This window comes from Acromyrmex echinatior, chromosome 10 (assembly GCF_024713525.1).
Source record: "Acromyrmex echinatior isolate Ae372 chromosome 10, ASM2471352v2, whole genome shotgun sequence".
Taxonomy (NCBI): Eukaryota; Metazoa; Arthropoda; class Insecta; order Hymenoptera; family Formicidae; genus Acromyrmex; species Acromyrmex echinatior.
This window is the reverse complement of record NC_141861.1, coordinates 3,808,971-3,829,452: the sequence shown is the minus strand read 5'-3', so window position 1 is coordinate 3,829,452 and position 20,482 is coordinate 3,808,971. Positions and strand designations below refer to the sequence as shown.

The following is a 20,482-nucleotide window of genomic DNA, read 5'->3' as shown; positions in this document are numbered from 1 at the left end:
AGGTTCAGCTAAAAAGAACAGACCTATTGACAGGAGATAAAAAGGTACAAAAAGTTCAGCTGCATGCAAATCTATATTTATAAATCTATATGAAAATCTATAATATACACATAACATTCCTGGTAAAAATTTTTCTTAGAATTTTTTATATGTGAATATATTCTGAAATATATTCTAAGATTTCTTATTCTATACTCTCCAAAAAAATACCTCAAACTTTTTTTAAATTGTATAAGATTTTATCAAAATGGAATGAAAAATCTTTAAAATCTAATCTTACATATTTCAGAGAGAATTCATATATGAAAAAAAGATTCTAAAAAAGTCAGATTTTCTTGACATTTCTGAAAAGTGTTCCAATTTGCATTTAAAAATCCATTAAATTTTTTAGAAATTTAAAAAATTCGAAAATTGTGAAAAAATTCTGAAATAAAAATAAAAATTCTGAAAAATTATATAAAAAATTCTAAGGAAAATTGTTATCAGGGGAAACTACCCTTGAAATTTCAGTTTCGTTCGTATGCAATATTTTTTTGAAAATAAGACCCCTGATAGAATGTTTTCTAATCTCTCGAGTTCCCTCTTGTATGTCGGGTAGAGGTGACACATGCGCAGGAGAGCCCGCTTTCTAGAGGAAACCACTGTCGAGAATTCGAGATTCGATCTCGTGGGACACATGCCGGGACAAGATCTGTGCGACGTCAACAGACACGCAAATTCAAACGGCCGGACAGTCGCGATCCCCAATCGTGTCACGTTACGAGTCACGTGCGAATATCGTCGTCACGGATCGCATTTTCGTGGCAAACGGTAAGTACTGCTGAGTATCGCTCGATTTTCCTTCTGTCTCCGTGTAAATCTGTTGGCGAATTCATGCGGCCGTTTTGCATGGCGCGCACTTCACCAACGCGTTGATTAAATCGGAGTAAGGCAAATATGACTCGACGCTATTGTTTGTAATTAGCCGGATATTACAAACACAGTTATCTAGATGGATATATAAATTCGTTACCCGTTTTTAACTCCTCGCAAACATTTGCTTTCTGTTACAGCTCGCTAGGAAAACAACGCATCGAGCGACGCACATCGTCGCTTAACGAACACCTGAGGAAGAACGTTCTTGTAAATTATCACTGGAAAAGAAAACATTGAAAAACACTCGCTGACATTCTCGTTAGGAATTCAAGTGAAAGAGAAGAGCTTGTAAGATTAAAAGAACAAGACGGTTATTTTTTTCTTAGTTTGCACATTTTCAAGTAGTATTTCGCACCTGTTTATAAATGGTATTAACAGATTGATAATTAATGCAATTGATGTGAGTTAACACGATAGTTTCAGTGCACAGGACGTTATTTGACATAAACACGTAAAACAGTTTGTTTTATCGATGAGACCGGATCTGTCATGTCTTACACTGAACTGGAACATGGTTACCAAGTAAATTCTCTTTATAACCGTCAAAATGAAATTATATGTTCCACTTGATCTAATGGGTTTCTTTTCCTTTACAGGGTCTCAGGAATGCAAGCAGACCGATGTTCTATATAGGAGACATAAATACAGTGCAGTCATCTGTTATTCCCTCAATCTATCGTTCATCGAAAAGAGTAAGTTTGGGATGATTATTTTACTGTTGGTGAAATACACGAGGTCTATTTTCTATAACTGAACTAGTGTACGCTGGTGGAATTTAAAGTGAAATTATGTTTGATATTTGAAAGCAAAAAAAAAATTCGAGTGTAGTCTAGTACGGGAATAAAAAACAGGCCTATGACTGCAAGTGTCTATAATATTGCACAAAGCATAGAAATCTATCCTTCAGCTTCCTAACAGCACATATTAGTATGTTTATAAAGTTGTGTATAAAGTAATTTATATATAAAATTTTTTAAAATGAGTATTCATTTTTGTTATATATTATGCGAATAATTTTCTAGATCTTGCATCTAGTTAATTGTATGTATGAATCTGATCTTTATCTGATGAGGTATCACAGACGTAGAAAAGTAATGTGATGCGAACAGAGCCACATGCCGCTGTGCCAATCGATTGTTATTCAAGAAATGGATTGATTTGAAATTAGTAAAACAGCGTTGTTGCACTTCTATCTTTTTATCTTATGTTTATGTTATAAAAACGACAAATATAACATAATACGCCAGCTGTAAAGCATCTGTGTAGGAAAACAGCATAGCATTCAGAGGTTAGAAATCTATATATATATATATATATATATATATATATATATATATATATACATACATATATATATGTATACATAAGGAATATGTGATACATGTAAATATTTTTTTACACGTTTAAATAATTATATATTCTTTTACAATATACTTGCCTTTTACAAGCGAAAATATGCCAACAGTTACTTAAACAGTTGCTAAATAAATGTTGATGGAACTTTTGTCGATTAATCACTAGTACCTACATAGTCAAGAGATATACCCTTATTACATAATATCAGCTTTTAAAGAATTAAATCAATCAGTGCAAGCATTTGCAATAAATATTAATAAATATTTCTATATAGTAAAGTGTATAAATATAATCAATAAAAGAATAAGCTAAATTTTGTGTTTTTCCATGATGTTCGGTCAGACAGGAATTTATCTCATCGTAAGACACATTATTCGAGCACGAATGGTATGCACGTGATACAGCAATTTAAATTTTCTATTGATGCATGTGTAATGCAAACAGTTATCTCATTTGTCACTTAGGAATATTGTACATTTGTTAATATTTACCATCAATTAGAACAGTTCTAATATTGATCGAATTATAAATTCCTTCTAACTATGCTTGATAACATTATGGCAATTGTGAGTTTGATTCAGAAGATATCCGCTGCTCGTTACTCTAACAGTGTGTGAATGCAGTTCATATAGGCAAACAGTATGCATATTATTGAAATCTAAATTAATTGATAATTTAATGCTATATTCTTATATCATTTGAAGGTGTATAAATATGCTGCCACAAGAATATATTTGAGTCCTAAGTTATAGTGATAATGTTCAAGTGACAGTGATAAATTTTTCTTTATCTTTCTATCATGATACGTTAACTGTAATCATACTTTAAATGATCGACATTGGAATTTTATCAATTAAATCATTGCTTATTATCAGAACAGAAGACATCAGAATTTATGGAGTATTTAATTCTTGAAGATATATAACAATGAATTTTATTTCCAAGGTAAAAGCGCGTGTGTAATGTGTATGACTAAAGAAATACGTATTGTAATACTCTAATAAAAATGTGCTTAAAGATTAACTCTATAGAAATAGCAAACACACAAATAATAAAGATTTATCAATTGAATGTATAGTAGATATATAATTTTCTGTGATAACTTATCAGAATTATTAATCACATAGAAATTTACTATTACAAGAACTTCTTATATTCATGTATTCGAATTATTATAAATTATAGGAAATGAAGATAGATTTCACTATATTTCTTTAGCTTGCTGTAATCTTTTTTTTCTTTCTTTTATCACATCAATATCTCACCTTTTTTCTAAATCTTTCATTGCAGTGATTAACAAACGCTCGTGCTTTGGTTTTACTTGTTGCTGCATGACTGATATTGCATTTCTCATTGATTCTGGATTGTAGTGATAATGGTATATGTGTGGAATAATGGCAAAGTGAAATAAACAAAAATAGGTAAAAATATAAACGTGTAGGTGAATGAAAATTTCATACTGAATGAATTACGAATTTTTTAAATAGCGTGAATTTTTATTTTCAAATTTACATATTTCACGCTTTGTTGCTTGATATGTATTACCTTTCTATGTAGGCAATAACATATGCGATCGACGTATAACTTACTTATCAAAAGATCAAACTAAAGAGTATAATGAGTAATCTTACAAGAGTTCGCGATGAAAATTGTCCTGCTGACGACAAGCCTAGATTTCTATCCTGCCTAAAGGCATACTGGGTGAGCACTATTTAGCTTGAAGATTTTACAATCTTCATCACTGCTTGTTATATAGCGGAGTTTAGAAATCATATTCATTTTTAGAAACGATATAAAAGTATTAGGCTGTGACATTCTACTACTTGATCTATCACTGATTTTTCAAAAAAAAAAATGAGTGTGTGATAGTGAATTTAATTTTATATTAAATATGTATTAATTTTATTGAAGTGTTTATTAAAATTATTTTTTTTATTGATATGGCATTAGATATGATTTGCGTAAGTGATGTATTCTTCTGTTATTTATTGTTTATTTTACTTTCTAGCCTGAATTATCAGAAGGCAACCAAGATGATGCTTATATGGGTGGGAGTGATGTGGAAGGAGAGGGAAAGCAAGTTCTGGTTGGAATATGTGCAATGGCGAAGAAGTCACAGAGTAAACCGATGAAAGAGATTTTGACAAGGCTCGAAGAATTCGAATATATAAAAATTGTCGTCTTTCCAGAAGAAGTGATATTAAAGGTAATGTATATTTACGTTGTGGAACTATATCGTATTTCTACAAAATTTATATCTTTTGTTTTTGTTCATTTATAGGAACCTGTAGAAAATTGGCCTATAGTCGATTGCTTAATAAGTTTCCATAGTAAAGGCTTCCCCCTTGATAAGGCTATAAATTATGCGAATTTACGTAAACCGTTCATCATCAATCATCTCCCGATGCAGTACGATATCCAGGTATATAAGCCTTTAATTTCAGAATATTAATGTATTTTTCTATTACGTATATCCTCTATTAATACAAATTGCTGTAGGACCGAAGAAGAGTTTATGCTATACTGGAAAGCGAAGGTATCGAAATTCCACGATATGCCGTTCTCGACAGAGATTCACCAGATCCGAAACGTGAGTTACAAAATTTATATACATTATTTATAAATAAATTGTAAATATTTAATCTTCGCGATCCGGTTTTGAAATCAAATAGCCATGACGTACGGTAATGAATTTAAAACATTCATGTGTATCACTTATACGTTTAGCTCTTTAGGGACGGCATCATCTTGTCATAAAACAATTTTTTTACTGATTTTGCTAAAAATTGTTTTATTAATGAAGAATTGGATAGATACCTGTCTCCTTTGTCAATATACAGGGTGTTAGTTAAGTATGTTGCCATACTCAACAGAGCGATTCTTTGGTTTATTTCAAGTAAAAAATTCCATATAAACATGTATCCTAAACGGCTTAGTTTCCGAAATACAAGTGAATGTTCGCAAATGTTTGACAAAACAGGTAAGTTGCTTTGGAGACATCTTCCATAAATATGCCTTGCTCTGTTGAGTATGGCAACATACTTAACTAACATCCTGTATATAGCTTCTCTGCAATTAAAAATAATATATTTCAATGTTCAATGCTACGTACATTTTCATCTTCAGTTTTTAAGTAACTAATCTGTACATCCCGAATTAACTTCAAATTTATTCTGAATTTAATTTTAAAGTAAACAAATATGCAAAACTCATTTTTAGGAAGTTAATCTTTACATATAAAAAATATAAACTGCATTTTAGAACACGAATTAGTGGAGTCAGAGGATCACGTGGAGGTGAATGGTATTACTTTCAATAAACCATTCGTGGAAAAACCAGTATCAGCTGAAGATCATAATATTTATATTTATTATCCTACTTCTGCTGGAGGAGGAAGTCAGAGATTATTTAGAAAGGTATATATTATCTTTTATTTGAATTATATTATCTTTCCTGAAATTAATATATGATTCTTTGTACAAAATGTAGAAACATCGTTTTTCTACATGGAAAAAATTAAAAATGAATACTTATTGTATAAATAATGTTTGTTTGTTACAGATAGGTAGTCGTAGTAGTGTATATTCTCCAGAATCTCGCGTTCGCAAGAGTGGTTCTTATATCTATGAAGATTTTATGCCTACCGATGGCACCGATGTTAAAGTCTATACCGTGGGACCTGATTACGCTCATGCCGAAGCGAGGAAGAGTCCTGCTCTTGACGGCAAAGTTGAGAGAGATTCGGAGGGTAAAGAAATTCGTTATCCGGTGATATTGAATAATGCTGAAAAATTAATTAGTAGGAAGGTATGTTTGGCCTTCAAGCAAACGGTGTGCGGTTTCGATTTATTAAGGTATGTGATCGTACATTTTCATGTAATAAAACCAATATGATAAGAAATTCAGTCTACTTTTTCGATAATTCTTTTTATGAACAATGATATGTCAAATTCGTTAAAAAAACTGTTTCTTATATAAAATTTATTTTATTTGTTTGTGTAATATTAAGATGTGATACATTATGTATCAACGTATAATAATATAATTAAGATGTAGTTATCAATATTATTTTCATATTATCGTATTATATTATAATATTATTTCATGTTACACATTCAATATCTTTGATTTTTGTTGCGACATTGACTTTAGTCAAAAAAAAGATATTGACAGTGTGTATCGTGCAATTTACGTAAGTGTCAAAAGTCAAGTAAGTACAATTGATACAACATGATTTTGGTTACAGAGCAAACGGCCAGTCGTTTGTGTGCGATGTGAATGGATTTAGTTTTGTAAAGAACTCGAACAAATATTACGATGACTGTGCCAAGATTTTGGGGAATATGATACTTAGGGAGTTGGCTCCCACGTTGCATATTCCATGGAGCGTTCCCTTTCAATTGGACGATCCTCCTATCGTGCCAACCACATTTGGCAAAATGTTAGTCTAACCACAAGTGATAATTGAACTATACACAATTAAGTCCTGATGCATGTTTCTCAATCATTATTAATTACTTCGATATTTATCTAGGATGGAATTGCGCTGTGTCGTGGCAGTTATTAGACATGGTGATAGAACCCCAAAACAGAAGATGAAAGTAGAAGTGCGTCATCCTAAGTGAGTAAAGATCTTATATGTTTTCTCATCTGAAAGTATCATAATTTAAAATTTATAATGTCTCACAGATTTTTTGAGATATTTGCAAAGTATGATGGCTATAAACACGGTCATGTCAAATTAAAGCGCCCTAAACAGCTGCAAGAGATTCTCGATACAGCGCGTAGTCTGCTAGCGGAAATACAGCATCGTGCAGCGGGTCCCGAGTTGGAAGAAAAACAAGGGAAATTGGAGCAACTTAAGAGTGTCTTAGAAATGTATGTAGCAATAAACAAAACAGTACAGTACTTTAATGAATTAAGATGTACATGATTATTATTAATATTACACAATTGAGTAATAAATGATAAATTTATAATAAAATTATTAACTCTACATTGCAGGTACGGGCATTTCTCTGGCATAAATCGCAAAGTCCAATTAAAGTATCAACCGCGAGGACGGCCGCGGGGAAGTTCCTCCGACGACGGTAGCGATCTTAGTATGCTTCGTTTGTTTTTTCACTATTTTATATAATATACATACGATATATACGATATATATGTATTTTTAAGGATATATATTTAATGAATATTTATATTCATATAAGCCCATATTCAGAATGCAATGTTAGCACGCATATTTGCCAAATAATTCACATTACATCTACTATATAATTTTAGAAATAAAATCGCGTATTTGTCGATAAAAACGCTTACGGGCCGTAATATAATATATTTAATAGATATATTTTATAAAAAATTATATATCATGTATATGAAGAAATACGCGTACCTCTTCACTTTTTCTCTTTTAGATCGATTAGGGGAACCATCTCTCGTTTTGATATTAAAGTGGGGCGGAGAACTAACGCCGGCTGGACGTATTCAAGCGGAAGAATTAGGACGCATATTCCGCTGCATGTACCCCGGTGGTCAAGGTAGACACCTTAGTGGTTCGTATCTTATGTTCATATGCTTGCCATGCTCGCTTTTAAGTTTCTACACAGTATCGAAAATCGTTTCTATAATAATTTTCCTCTATTAGCTAAACCTGATATGGGTTTACCTGTGATATATGAAGTATAATCTGAAAGCCTGTAGGCTTTCGGTACGAATTATTGTATCTTGAGAATGCTATATTGTACAAGTTGCAAAATTATTGAACGGCTTAAAAAGATTGGCGTATTGATATTAAATACGATATTCTCACATGATTTGTATCACTATATCTTGTATGAGAAATGTAAAAGCTATTTGAAAGTAATATCGAATTTGTGCGAGAGTAATTGCCAGTGTAGCAACCACTGTGGCACTAACAACCATTGGCAATCATATCTAACTGGTAGTCAATAGTGAGATGTAGTAATATTACACTTTCGAGAGTCACATATAGGATAATCTATCTCAAATATTATTTCAGAGGAAGAATCAGAGATGTTACCAAATCACGGTAACCTTTTATTTACGATCCACGCTTATTCCATAGTTCTCTGTAGATTGTATTGCTGTTCTTAGAAATAGTGATGTTACGGTCGACGGCGTTAACAGTAAGAGTACACTTGCACACTTTGTATCTTTTTATTTGAACGAGTTCTCGAGTTGCCACTCGATTTAACGGAAACAAACCGTTGTCGGCAACTAGGGAATAGCATGGTTTAGCGATTTTAGCGTACACCACACTTACCTCTCGCCACACGCTTTCTTTATGCTAATGTACGTTTCCATTAGTTTTATTTTTAACGGCACTACAATACGTTAAATATAATTTTTTATATGTAAAATGTTATGCACGTATTTGTACAATATGTGTTCTTCGAAATGTAATTTTCTATTAAAATACCAACAGAGGAGTTTTAAGGTAACTCTAAAACATTTAGAGACATGAAAAACTTGCAGTACCTTCCGTATTGTCACAACGTTAATTAATATAATATAATTAATCCCGATATCTTTATAATATAATTAATCTCGATAATATATCTTGATATATCACGATGATCTCGATACTAGAGCATAGGTCATCTCGACAACTTTTTTTTTCTTTTTTTTTTTTTAATACTCTCTAAATTGTTCCGTTGTCGTTGTGTTCTATGATTATGATAGTTGTGACAGGAGGAATCCCGTCGGTGTGTTGATATTATTCCCCCTTGTTAAATGTAGGTGAATACGCAGGTGCACAAGGATTGGGTTTGTTACGTTTGCACTCTACGTTTCGCCATGACTTAAAGATCTATGCTAGCGATGAGGGACGCGTTCAAATGACTGCGGCGGCTTTTGCAAAAGGATTGCTTGCATTGGAGGGAGAGCTAACGCCTATTTTAGTGCAAATGGTGAAAAGCGCGAACACCAATGGTCTTCTAGATAACGACTGCGATAGTAGCAAATATCAGAATATGTGAGTAGATCTTCACTAAACGCCTGAATTGTAACTTTTTCCATATAATATACGATATTTATAATTATAGGGTAAAAACGCGTTTGCACGAGCTTCTACAACAAGATAGAGACTTTACTCGGGAGGATCGAGAACAGATCAATCCGGGAAACGCGCTCAGCATCAATGCCGCTTTAGATTTTGTCAAAAATCCGGTCCGATGTTGCCAACACGTTCATACTCTTATCCAGAAACTCTTAGATATTGTGCGAATAAAAAAGGAAGATCCGAAAACAAAGGACACGATACTCTATCACGGTGAAACGTGGGAACTGATGGGACGTCGCTGGGGAAAGATAGAAAAGGATTTTTGTACGAAAAATAAACGTTTCGACATATCTAAAATTCCCGATATTTACGATTGTATAAAATACGATCTGCAACATAATAATCATACATTGCAATTCGAACATGCGGAAGAATTGTATACGTACGCTAAATCTTTAGCGGATATAGTAATCCCTCAGGTATCATTTATTTTCGCCGTTAATTCTATCAATATTTTATTTTTCTAACTGTAAATTTTATTATATATTAATGCGCAGGAATATGGTTTAACGGTACAAGAGAAAATGACTATTGGCCAAGGTATATGCACGCCTTTGTTGAAAAAAATACGAGCTGATTTACAACGAAATATCGAAGAATCTGAGGAGACTGTAAATAGGCTTAATCCTAGGTATAACAATTGAGTCTTGTTTTTGTAGAATTTTCTTCTCTAACAGTTTGAGATTTTTTTAATAACTATACACTTATTATTATTAATGATCTATAGATATTCCCATGGTGTCTCGAGTCCAGGACGCCATGTACGTACGAGGCTGTACTTCACAAGTGAGAGTCATGTACATTCCTTGCTAACCGTGTTACGTTATGGTGGTTTACTCGATGTAAGTGATATGTTCGTATTATAATTAGGAGAAATAATTTCCTATTTTTCTAATTTCTTATTCATTCGATTCGCAGGTGGTGAAAGACGAACAGTGGCGGCGCGCGATGGAATACGTTAGCATGGTCTCCGAGTTGAACTACATGTCGCAAATTGTCGTCATGTTGTATGAAGATCCAACCAAAGATCCATGCAGTGAAGAACGTTTTCATGTCGAATTGCACTTCAGTCCTGGCGTTAACTGTTGCGTGCAGAAGAATCTGCCGCCTGGTCCTGGATTTAGACCACACTCGCGCAATGAGAGCAGTCACAATGTGGTAAGATTTTAAATTATCTGTATAATATACTACCTCAATACAAATTAATAATTTTTTCTTTTTTTTTTAAGGGGGAGAGTGGTGGTTCTGGTCAGGATACTAGTTCACAATGTAGCACCAGGATAGAGGAGGAAGATGCGGAATTGGGCATTATCGAAGACGATTTGATAAATCCTACCGCGCAAGCTGTAAGTACAGTTTGTTTATTTTTGGTAAGTGTTATTTTGTTCTCAATCATTTAAATAGTTATACGATAGACAAAAATTTGCTTTCAGGATACGCCTCCACCATTAATGGAAACAGATACTATGGACTCTATGCTAGACAGTCCAACGACCAGTCGTGGGATCGACATGATGGATCTAGATCCGAATATGATGGACGAACCGTATGATAGTGGATTTTTGCAGAGCTCGGCACCGATTCCAATCAGGTCTGCTATTATATGCAATTTACATTGATCATTTTTCTATACACATTTTATTATTCTAATAAAATAATATGTGACGAATAAAGGTTTCAATGTTACTGTACGTACAGCGCTAGAACCGTGGCCGGACACGAAGCTGCTAGACTTGGCAGCCAATTGGCGGCAAGTCAGCGACAACGCCGAAGCAAGGAAGCAGGGAATATTGTGGAACCACGCGCGCGAAGCTACGATCATCAACGGCAAGAGAAGCCCGAGAAAGGTAAGTGCGTCTTAATGTGCAAGTTACCCATATCGGTGAGCAGATTTAGTGAAGTAAGTGTGAAAGATGTCGCTGATAAACGAGTGACATTTGGCCGAAATGTAATATTAACGGTTGATCTATACTTGTTGTATACATATGTGCGTGCATACGCGTACATACACATGGATATACGGAATGTGTAAGACGTGTACGGTATCCTTAACACATTTAATAGTTTGTGCATGATTATATAATTATTGATTATTGGTGTCTTCTTTATATATTTATACATCACTTTAATGGCAGTTATCGACATTTATAGTATGCTCTATAATAGTATGAATGCCGTATATATCCTCCCTCCCAAATTATATAATAGATTCACACCGTGAAATTATATTTCACGATAAATCCTATTTCCCTTGTATAAGTAGTGATTAATGAAAAATATCGAAGTTTAAATCGTGCTTGATATTTAATTTAATGAATCAATGATTCGATTAATTTTACAATTTTTACAGTACGTAATTAAAAATATTTATGATATTTATAAAAGATCAATATTACTTATCTCTAAATTTTGGGCTGAAGTTGTATTGTTAAATTTGTAGATGTTTCTTGTTATCTAAATAAGAGATTTGAATTTATACCATTTTTACGAAATCGCATGTAGATAAATGGGTCGTGCGATATAATAATGATAATATGATGTAAAAATGCTTTGTTTGCTCTTCGAAGAATAGTTTTGCAAAAATGCGCGCAAACATATAATGACGTTTAATATATATTATGTATGTGTTATGTTAACGTTAAAGGCATCGAGATATTAGAGCTTTTAGGGACTAATTACTGGCAATTGAATTAATGGTGGAATGTCGCCACAATGCTCTCTTCTGTGTTCTACTGTTCTCTTTTTGTAGCTGCGGACAAGCTGCAGTATCAGAGCTTGGACGCGGTCAACAAAGAAGGTACGTTTTTACCGGTTATCAATTTTTTTTAAAAATCATAACATGATTTTTTGAGATAATACATGTAAACTTTCGGATGATATTTTTATTATCGGATGATATTACATATCCTTATTTTTTTCCATAATCAAGTAGATCCGTCCTAGCCACATGTACATTTTTTTTTACTCGTAGAAACACTTTTATGCATATGTTGCAATGAAATAATTCCATCAATCGATATTGCATATAATTATGCTAATAAAATTTCATGTCGAACATATAGTATAATTCTGATTCTCATATAAAGCAGATAATTCGGTGGATTTTTATTTTCGTTGCAATTAATGTGCACAGTTGTTGGACCGATACGTCAGTACCCAGAATGCGCTTATGCACATCGTCGGTATTACAAAGTGTTGATTAAAGTAATTGCCAACTCTCACATCCTACACCTTAACTACCTCCTACCTCGTAACTATAGTCTCGTATCTCTAGTATAGTTTCATCCCTTCCTCAGTAAATTAATCTTGTATATATTTTGCTCGAGTTAATTTTTCAAGATATGTTGCGAGTTGTAATCTGCATTTGTTGATTTCGTTTTTTTCTTTTAATCAGTTCTACAAATGGCACGTATTGTATAGATCAGAAAAAGGATTGGTATCATTTTTTCTTTTCTTTTAATGATTGGATCTCTGGAACTCCGGATGAAATGCGAAACATGGTCTGGTTGATCTATCCGGATAGGGCGATCTATCTGGAAAAGTTTAATATATCTTATTTCATGTAGTACAGCCGAAAGATGTGTATTTTGCCAATGCCAGGGTAGGAAGTGGTGATTCCAGTTGAAATAACTCTTTGCTCAGCGATAGTTGTGCGCGTGGAAGCCAACTAATCAAGTATCGGCGACTGTCTGGACCACACACGCACTGTAGTGTGGTTCATTTAGCTGCCCATCCGAATCCTCGATCCTAAGATCATCATCTCCACGAAATTCGCACATCTTCATTACCATCGAGTCTTCCTTCTTGGAGCTCTAAGCGTATTTGTCATACGTTCACCGTATAAGTTCATCCAAAGTGTCATCGAATTTCATATCATCGATTTTCTCAAACAATACTTGTTGACGCTCATCGAATATTCATAGCTTCTTTTTTTGTATTTGCGTTTCATGTCGATTCGTCGTTATCGTGTTCATCTTACACCGCCACCATTTTCATTGATCATCGAATGTTATCTTTGAATAAGTAGCTCATAAAACATATAACCTTGTTCCTCTTCTTCATTCATAACGATAATCAAAAAGAAAAAGGGACTCGGACCAAGAAAAGCATCATATCTTTCCATTATATCATCACAATTGTATACTAATGCCGTTCGAGCTTCGGCATCCTAACAAACTTCAATGTTGAGGCTGTCTATATGTAAAAAGTCGTGTGGTTTGGTTGGCTTACTGGTTGCATGGCTATCGTGTGCCACGGTTGTTGTATGGTGTGCGTACTCGTGAAAAAAAATCCGGCATACTCGCTAAACTATGCGCAGAGGATGTGAAAGGTATACTCTATCCTTAATTTACTTTATTTCTTCCTTGACGAATCTTTAAACGCCGAAGCAATTAAAATATTTATAAATATTGTAATCTTTTCAAGCGTCAAAGTATATTGTTCGTTTATGACACGAGATTATTCAAAAATTATTTTCTATATACAATATTTATATTATTTCATACATATAGATGTAATAACTATAACAGATTTTAAGATCTTTACGTTGATGATTCTTATATTTGATAGAGATTGTTTCATTCTTTATATATAATTTTTTAATTATTATTCATAATCTCTGTAACGTACCATAACACGTAAAGCAAAGCATGTCGCAAGGTGTATAATAAAATGACAACGTCCTTTATATCCGTATCAGATTAGACATTGAGATTGAGATTGAATTTTATTAATCAAAGCAAAGTCCACTAACTTTGATATTAATTTTATTTTTTATGATTGGTGAAATTCAATCTCTAGTCTGATACAAGTATTACGGTAATCATTGCTTTTTTTTTACCGCGAGAGCAGTGATCCAAAGATTCGTCCTTTCCGGTTCTTTAGCAAATGGGTTTTTTAATCGGCTCTTTCTCTCTTTTGTTTTCTTTTCTCTCCTCTTCCTCTCACTACATCGTCATTCCGAATGCTGCACCGTACCCTGCCGTCTCCTTCTGATAACGCTATCACATCTGGATCTATTGCCTGCGCATTTCACACTCTCCTCATGCACCGCATCGCACCGCTACGCAACGCAACGCAACTCGCTATCAGCCGCGGAGTCAACTCCGGAGGAATCTCGCGACGAGGAACGCACGTGGAAACCGGCGATGCTGCTGCAATCATATAGCTCGCCGGAGCTACCGGTTTCGCCGGACGAGAGCTTCGCTTCTTCGTGCTCGCTTCGCAATGCGTGCAACGATAGACAACTATCCGCCAACCCTTGCTCGTTGCCCGATCCGTCGTTCGCGACCGTCAGCAACCTGCCGGAGCGGACTGTCACCGGGTACCGTGGCCGCGGCAGAAAATACGAACGATCGCGCTCCGAAGTGACCTTGCTCTCATCCATCGAACTCTGCGGTGAGTTCAAGGGTAACGACAAACTTCACGTGGACTGGATCGTCGCATGTCGGAGTGGCGCACGGAAGAACCTGAGAAAAATGTTTGGTTGAAAATGAATAAACTGGAAAACTCTTGATATCAATCAGAATTCCAGTTGTCATAATTAGAATTTAGTAGATTTAATCAGACAATTCTAATTTGTTCATTTTCAACTAGAATTTTAATTAATCAAACGTTTCTCTCAGTATTTCTCTCAGTTTTATTCAGGTATTCTAATCCTATCAATGTCAATGAGAATTTTGTTTGTCCAAATATCACACTACGGGAACAATACACTGTAGTATATTCACCCAATTCGATTGTAATTTCATAAAAATGAACTTTGAAAAAAATCTTTCTCAATCAAAACGGCAGATATTAAGCATAACGGTACTGAGAAAATATATGTATGGAGTATGTAAAAGTGTTTTTCATTGCTTTATTAATGAAAGCAATGGAAAAGTACAAGAAAGTTGGATATGCCATAAATAGCGAAAAAGTTTAAGTGTTAGTAATATAAAGAAATAAATACAACGTACATCTGGTGATCGGGATTAACATCATTCTTCTTGAATCACTAAATAATGTTTCGTCTTGTCCTTTCGTTGATAATTTCTTTTACGAACTCTTATTAGCATCGACACGCAGGTTGGACGTGACTGAATTATTTATTTTCCATGCGCTACTCTGGAGTTTCTGCGACTTCAATATTAGATACTGGAAACCTCGATTCACGAGATCAATAGAATACGAAATTGATCCTACGTGAATTGCTGCATTATTTTATTCTAGATTTGACGAAATTATGTTGTCTGACAAAGAAATTATTATATTTAACAAACTAAAGGAGACCAGATTTATAAAAGAAAGGGAGATAGTCAAGAAACTATTTACTGCAACATAAGTAGTACAGCAAATTAATTGGGCATTCGCAAAGTTTAATTCTTTATCCGTTATATTTTGCTAATTTGTTCAATTAGTTTGATATTCTTTTTCGAAGGAAGACCAACGCTAGTTTTTTGTTTCCTAATTTGGATTATTCCCACTAATTGAAATTCGATTCGAGTCCTGATCTTCTATTTCTTTCTAAATTTACTTTCAGAAAGAGGTAGAGAATTAATTGTGTTGATTAATATAATAATTAACATTGTGGGAATAGTCCTATGCTCACCGATTTGCTTTGCTCGTTATCACTCTGTCGTCTCTTTCTGATTATTAATGTTCCTCTTCTCACCTTGAGACGCGAGTACAAACTCAAGCACGGGCACGAGCACGAGCACGAGCACGAGCACGAGTATGTCGTGATAGAATTTAAGGCCTCACAGTCGATCTCTGCCGGCTTTTAATAAAGACATGCCAATTATATACAAATATTCACCAATTATCACTACCATCAATCCACGAGACTAATCATCATCAATGTCTGGAGTATCTATCAGCGTCTGAGTCCCCCGTCTGTCCAAACATCCCGTGTCCAGACCTCATTCCTCTTCTCCACCCCTAGACACACAATCGCGGATCATTCAACCTGATCCTACCTGCACAGCAAGGCGCCACCGACACAGTATCTCCGGACAGATGAGTTATTTCAAGCTGCTGGGCTACAATGTCAGCAAGAAGCTCACTGGTTCGGCCAATAGTCTCTTCAGCACTGCCGTAATAAGCGGTTCCTCGAGCGCGCCGAACCTGAAGGACATGGTACCACCTCATGCGTCCGCGGTTGCCGGTAGCATCTTTAGATTATTATATATTTAATATGTAATATAAATAATTAATCCTCAGTAATTTTATGCTTAATATAAAATTAGCAAGATAATTTCTCGGATTTAGTCAAACTTTCGTAACAAATAATATAAAAGCTATTGAAACGTATTAAATCTTATCCGAACAATTTATCTTTCAATTTGAATAATTGTATATCTGATAAAATTCAGATATACAATAATAGAAGCTTTGAAAATATCGATATTTTATTAACTTATCTAATAAAATGAAAAATCCGGATAGAAGAGAATAAATTAAAATATTGAAAAAAATGATTCCAATAATTGGCATCTTTATTCTATAGCGATAGAAGGCTTCGGCGGGGTGCCTCCCATCAGACCCTTGGAAACTCTACACAATGCGTTGTCGCTACGTCAACTAGATTGCTTCCTGGAGATGATGACCACGGCGCCGTTATATAGAACCCCAGCCTCGTCACCGCCTAAATCGTCGCCGGCCGGATCGACGCACGAGTCACTCAATCCACCCCTCGTCCATGCCGGGATTAGTCGCGAGTACCACTCTTCCGACACGGAAGCTGTCAGGTATCGTAAGAAATTATATAAAACATGTCCGTGAGTATTTAGTTCTTTCTTCTGTATCAACCAAATTTCGAGTAAGAATGCTCCTAAACTTATCCCGATGAGTGTGTTATATTCTATTACATCTTTTTTTGTTTGAATAATTATTTAGTATTTGTATAATACATATATTGTTTTACAATTTAATTACTAAAAACTCTAGTATGCGAATTATGATTAATATCCAATATATAATCGTGTTATCATTTTATAGGTACATTATGCCGACACCGATACAGTATAAACCTCTTGGTGAAGCAGAAACGTGTGACACTAGGAATTTACCATCACCCACCAGTCCGAACAGTATGTATCTATCCTATCTAAAACTGTGGCAGTAATATTAATTTTATTTTAATAATCTTTTATGTTTCATACAGGTACAGGCTGGAGTAGTGAGCCACAATCTTTTCTATCCTCCGAGCCATCATCACCTGCGCCAACGTCGACAGGCGAATGTAGTATGTCTATAAGTTTAATCAGCAACGAAAGGTGAGTCTTATGTGTATTTTGAGATACATTTTATAAATTTGATCTATTTCTAATTTTGTACGTTTTCTCCTTTTATGTTGAATTTATGTGATTAATTAACTACTGATTTAATTACTTGCATTCTATAGTCCTAAATTTACTAAATATATCATTTTGTGATTGTATCTTTGTTGATTAATTTAGACATTTTTACATTCTCTCTAATATCTTACTACGTTGTGCGTTGAGTGTTAGTAGTATTAGAAATAACACCTCTCCCTTCACAGTGCTCAACTCTTTATTGCGCCGAAATTCTCCCCGACCTCCTGCCTGGACGTAGACTTTAACGAATTTTGTATTCGTCTCGATCAAGAAAATCGAGAAAGTCGCGGCAGCGTCTCATATACGGATTATTACAGCAACGAGGACGGTCAGATACGTAAAATAACGCAAATACCGCAAACGATACAATCAGGTGTCAGCGGCGCGCAAACAAAGCTCGTTTGTGGCGATGATCTTCCCTGCGATAATATCGACGAAGACGAGGACCACACGTTAACTTTAAAACAGACCGAAGAGCAAAAGAAACAAGATGTTAAATCGATATTCGAGCAGAGGGATGACATTAATCCTACGAAACTAAGTGGCAGCTACAAGAAGATCGGACGGTAGGCAAATCAAATCGGTTTAACACGAATATACATATAATACATGTACATATGAAAAGATATACCGATATTTATCGCGGTGTTATTTGTTTACTGTAGTTTCCTGGTGGAAAGCACGGATGTATCGCACGGCGACGTCCGAATTAAAGACACTGACAACGCCGGTACTTCCGATAAAATAAAACTCTCTACCTCTCAGAAATCTGACATTTCAAGCACGGGTAAATCCATCGCGGAGAAGGCAAAGAAGGATTCCAAAAAGTGCGGCGGCTCGCATATCAATTCTCAAAAGCGAAAAAACTTTTCTCGATCACAGAGCGTCACGACGCCGAAGCCGGTTGCACCGAAACCTGATACGACTTTCAGTTATTCGAGACAAAGCTCATTCTCGACAATGTCGGATGCGGATCTGGAAAATTGGAAATTAAGCACGGATCCGACACATTCCTCGAGAACGAGCCAACAGGAGGAACCTATACTCACTGTAGCCGGCAGTCTCACAGATAGCTCTAATATCACCGTGGGTTTCGATGTCAAAGAGGAGGAAAAGAAATAGATATCAATCGCAAATTAATTTACTTATTTGATATTTTTTTCGATATCCTCGTGATATTAGATCTATTCTTACAACGTAGCGTTTTACACTACTAAAGTTTTAGAAAGGATAGTTTCCTAGAAATTCAAAAGTATTAAAATCAACAAGTATTAATTAAACAGAGCTAAACAGTCATTTTGATGTTTCGTAGCATTATTCATCAAGGCTGATAAAAGTATACGATCAGGACCAGATTATTTAGAGAGAGAGTTATAATAGCGAAACTTTTAAACCCCATCTTCCAATCTTTATAGCATTATATAAATGAGATATTAAATCAAAGACGATATATTCTTGTTTTAGCTCGAGAAATATCTTTAGAAAGCGATCAATGTTTCTAAATCGCTTCGTGACTTAAAATAACATATTTTATCAATACAAATAGAATAAAATTATGATAATTTAAATGATAGACAAACATTTAACTTAGAATGGGTCTTTTTTATAAAAAGATCAACGAATTACTGAATTGATAATAGTGAGAAAGAAAAATTAATCTTTTCACTTATACATATCACTATCTGCATGTTTTAATTTTAATTTAACATATTTATATCATTTGTAGAATCAGTTTTAAAAAGAATTAAAAAATTTTTAAATTTTTAAGGGAGTAGATTGATGCTACATTTTCGATCGTTTATATTTTTTTAAGATTCTTAAATAAGATTTTGCCCAACAATACTGTCTAGGATCATCGCTGTTGACTGTGACTCGTAATTACATAGAAGATTACCTCTTTCCTAAAGAGATTATTGCAGATGTACAAACGCTATGTAGATAAACATAGCCATTACGTGTGCTTCAATTAAATATAAGGATGACTGAATAGGAGAAGAGACAGTGGAGAAAAAAGTACATATAATTACAAAAGAGGCATTTTAGAAAGAAATGTAAAAATGTATATTTACTGCATTTTATTCTGCTCTTTAAAATATATTGCAATAGTTTTTAATAGTCATATTTTCTTAAAGTTACCGAATGTACGAGACTGAAAATGTATGCATGCGCCAGCTAACAATGTTAAAAATGACAACGAAGATATCTATTAGATATCTTATTTCGTGCGACTGCATGTGTAATTGAAGATATTACGTTTTTTATATATATATTTTTTTTTCAGTATAATAGTAAGTACTGGAGAGAAGGTTTTTATCCGAGCCAAAGAAAATGTCCTGATTAAGGTGACATAATTACGCTTGAAGTTGCACGAAGAAATATCCTGACTGTGAATACTTGACGTGCGACTTTTGGTATTGCGAAGGATATGTATTATGGAATTATTCGAAATGGAATTCCGATCGGAATTATTCCCTATTATTCGATTATTCCCTAGATTTCTATTGTTTTCTAGGGAAAACAAAATAATTGCGATCGGAATTAATTCCTCCTTAATAAATATCCAGTATAGAAAATACGTAGTAATCGCAGATTAACTGTACTTGTAAAATAATAAACAGCGTGCTCATAAATATATCAAAATATATGTATGTACATATATATCTATGTTACAAATGTTTGAATAAAACATTTAAAACGTAACCTGTTCGTTGAGATTTTATTTTTCCTAATATTCTTAAATTAACAGTTGAGAATATATCAGTATATTTCTTGCAAAAAGTTTAACATTATT

At 34.2% G+C, this 20,482-nt stretch overlaps 2 protein-coding genes across 22 annotated transcripts in view; one reads left to right on the top strand and one right to left on the bottom strand.

Moving 5' to 3' along the window:
- Positions 1 to 20,482, bottom strand: part of LOC105143331 (uncharacterized) — an 83,905-nt gene that overhangs the window by 13,221 nt on the left and 50,202 nt on the right. The window lies entirely within an intron of this gene.
- Positions 640 to 20,391, top strand: l(1)G0196 (inositol hexakisphosphate and diphosphoinositol-pentakisphosphate kinase). 21 transcript variants are annotated; one of them, XM_087410620.1, is made up of 32 exons: positions 1,517 to 1,607; positions 1,938 to 2,203; positions 3,147 to 3,216; positions 3,562 to 3,692; positions 3,829 to 3,972; positions 4,280 to 4,477; positions 4,553 to 4,693; positions 4,771 to 4,861; positions 5,533 to 5,687; positions 5,833 to 6,125; positions 6,518 to 6,712; positions 6,806 to 6,892; positions 6,961 to 7,149; positions 7,276 to 7,373; positions 7,689 to 7,826; positions 8,294 to 8,323; positions 9,034 to 9,268; positions 9,339 to 9,774; positions 9,853 to 9,986; positions 10,083 to 10,197; positions 10,274 to 10,513; positions 10,585 to 10,701; positions 10,789 to 10,946; positions 11,030 to 11,202; positions 12,105 to 12,152; positions 14,447 to 14,752; positions 16,320 to 16,499; positions 16,842 to 17,082; positions 17,333 to 17,424; positions 17,499 to 17,610; positions 17,877 to 18,257; positions 18,357 to 20,391. In XM_087410620.1, the coding sequence occupies exons 5-32, from the start codon at positions 3,889 to 3,891 to the stop codon at positions 18,811 to 18,813; spliced, it is 5,124 nt and encodes a 1,707-aa protein (XP_087266746.1). In that variant the 5' UTR covers positions 1,517 to 1,607; positions 1,938 to 2,203; positions 3,147 to 3,216; positions 3,562 to 3,692; positions 3,829 to 3,888; the 3' UTR covers positions 18,814 to 20,391. The 21 variants fall into 21 exon arrangements, with proteins under 21 accessions (XP_087266739.1, XP_087266740.1, XP_087266741.1 ...); XM_087410613.1 differs by lacking the exons at positions 1,938 to 2,203; positions 3,147 to 3,216; positions 3,562 to 3,692; positions 3,829 to 3,972 and adding exons at positions 640 to 810; positions 1,053 to 1,203; positions 1,333 to 1,437 and having other exon boundaries at positions 1,512 to 1,607; positions 7,276 to 7,361; XM_087410614.1 differs by lacking the exons at positions 1,938 to 2,203; positions 3,147 to 3,216; positions 3,562 to 3,692; positions 3,829 to 3,972 and adding exons at positions 640 to 810; positions 1,053 to 1,203; positions 1,333 to 1,437 and having other exon boundaries at positions 1,512 to 1,607; positions 7,689 to 7,811.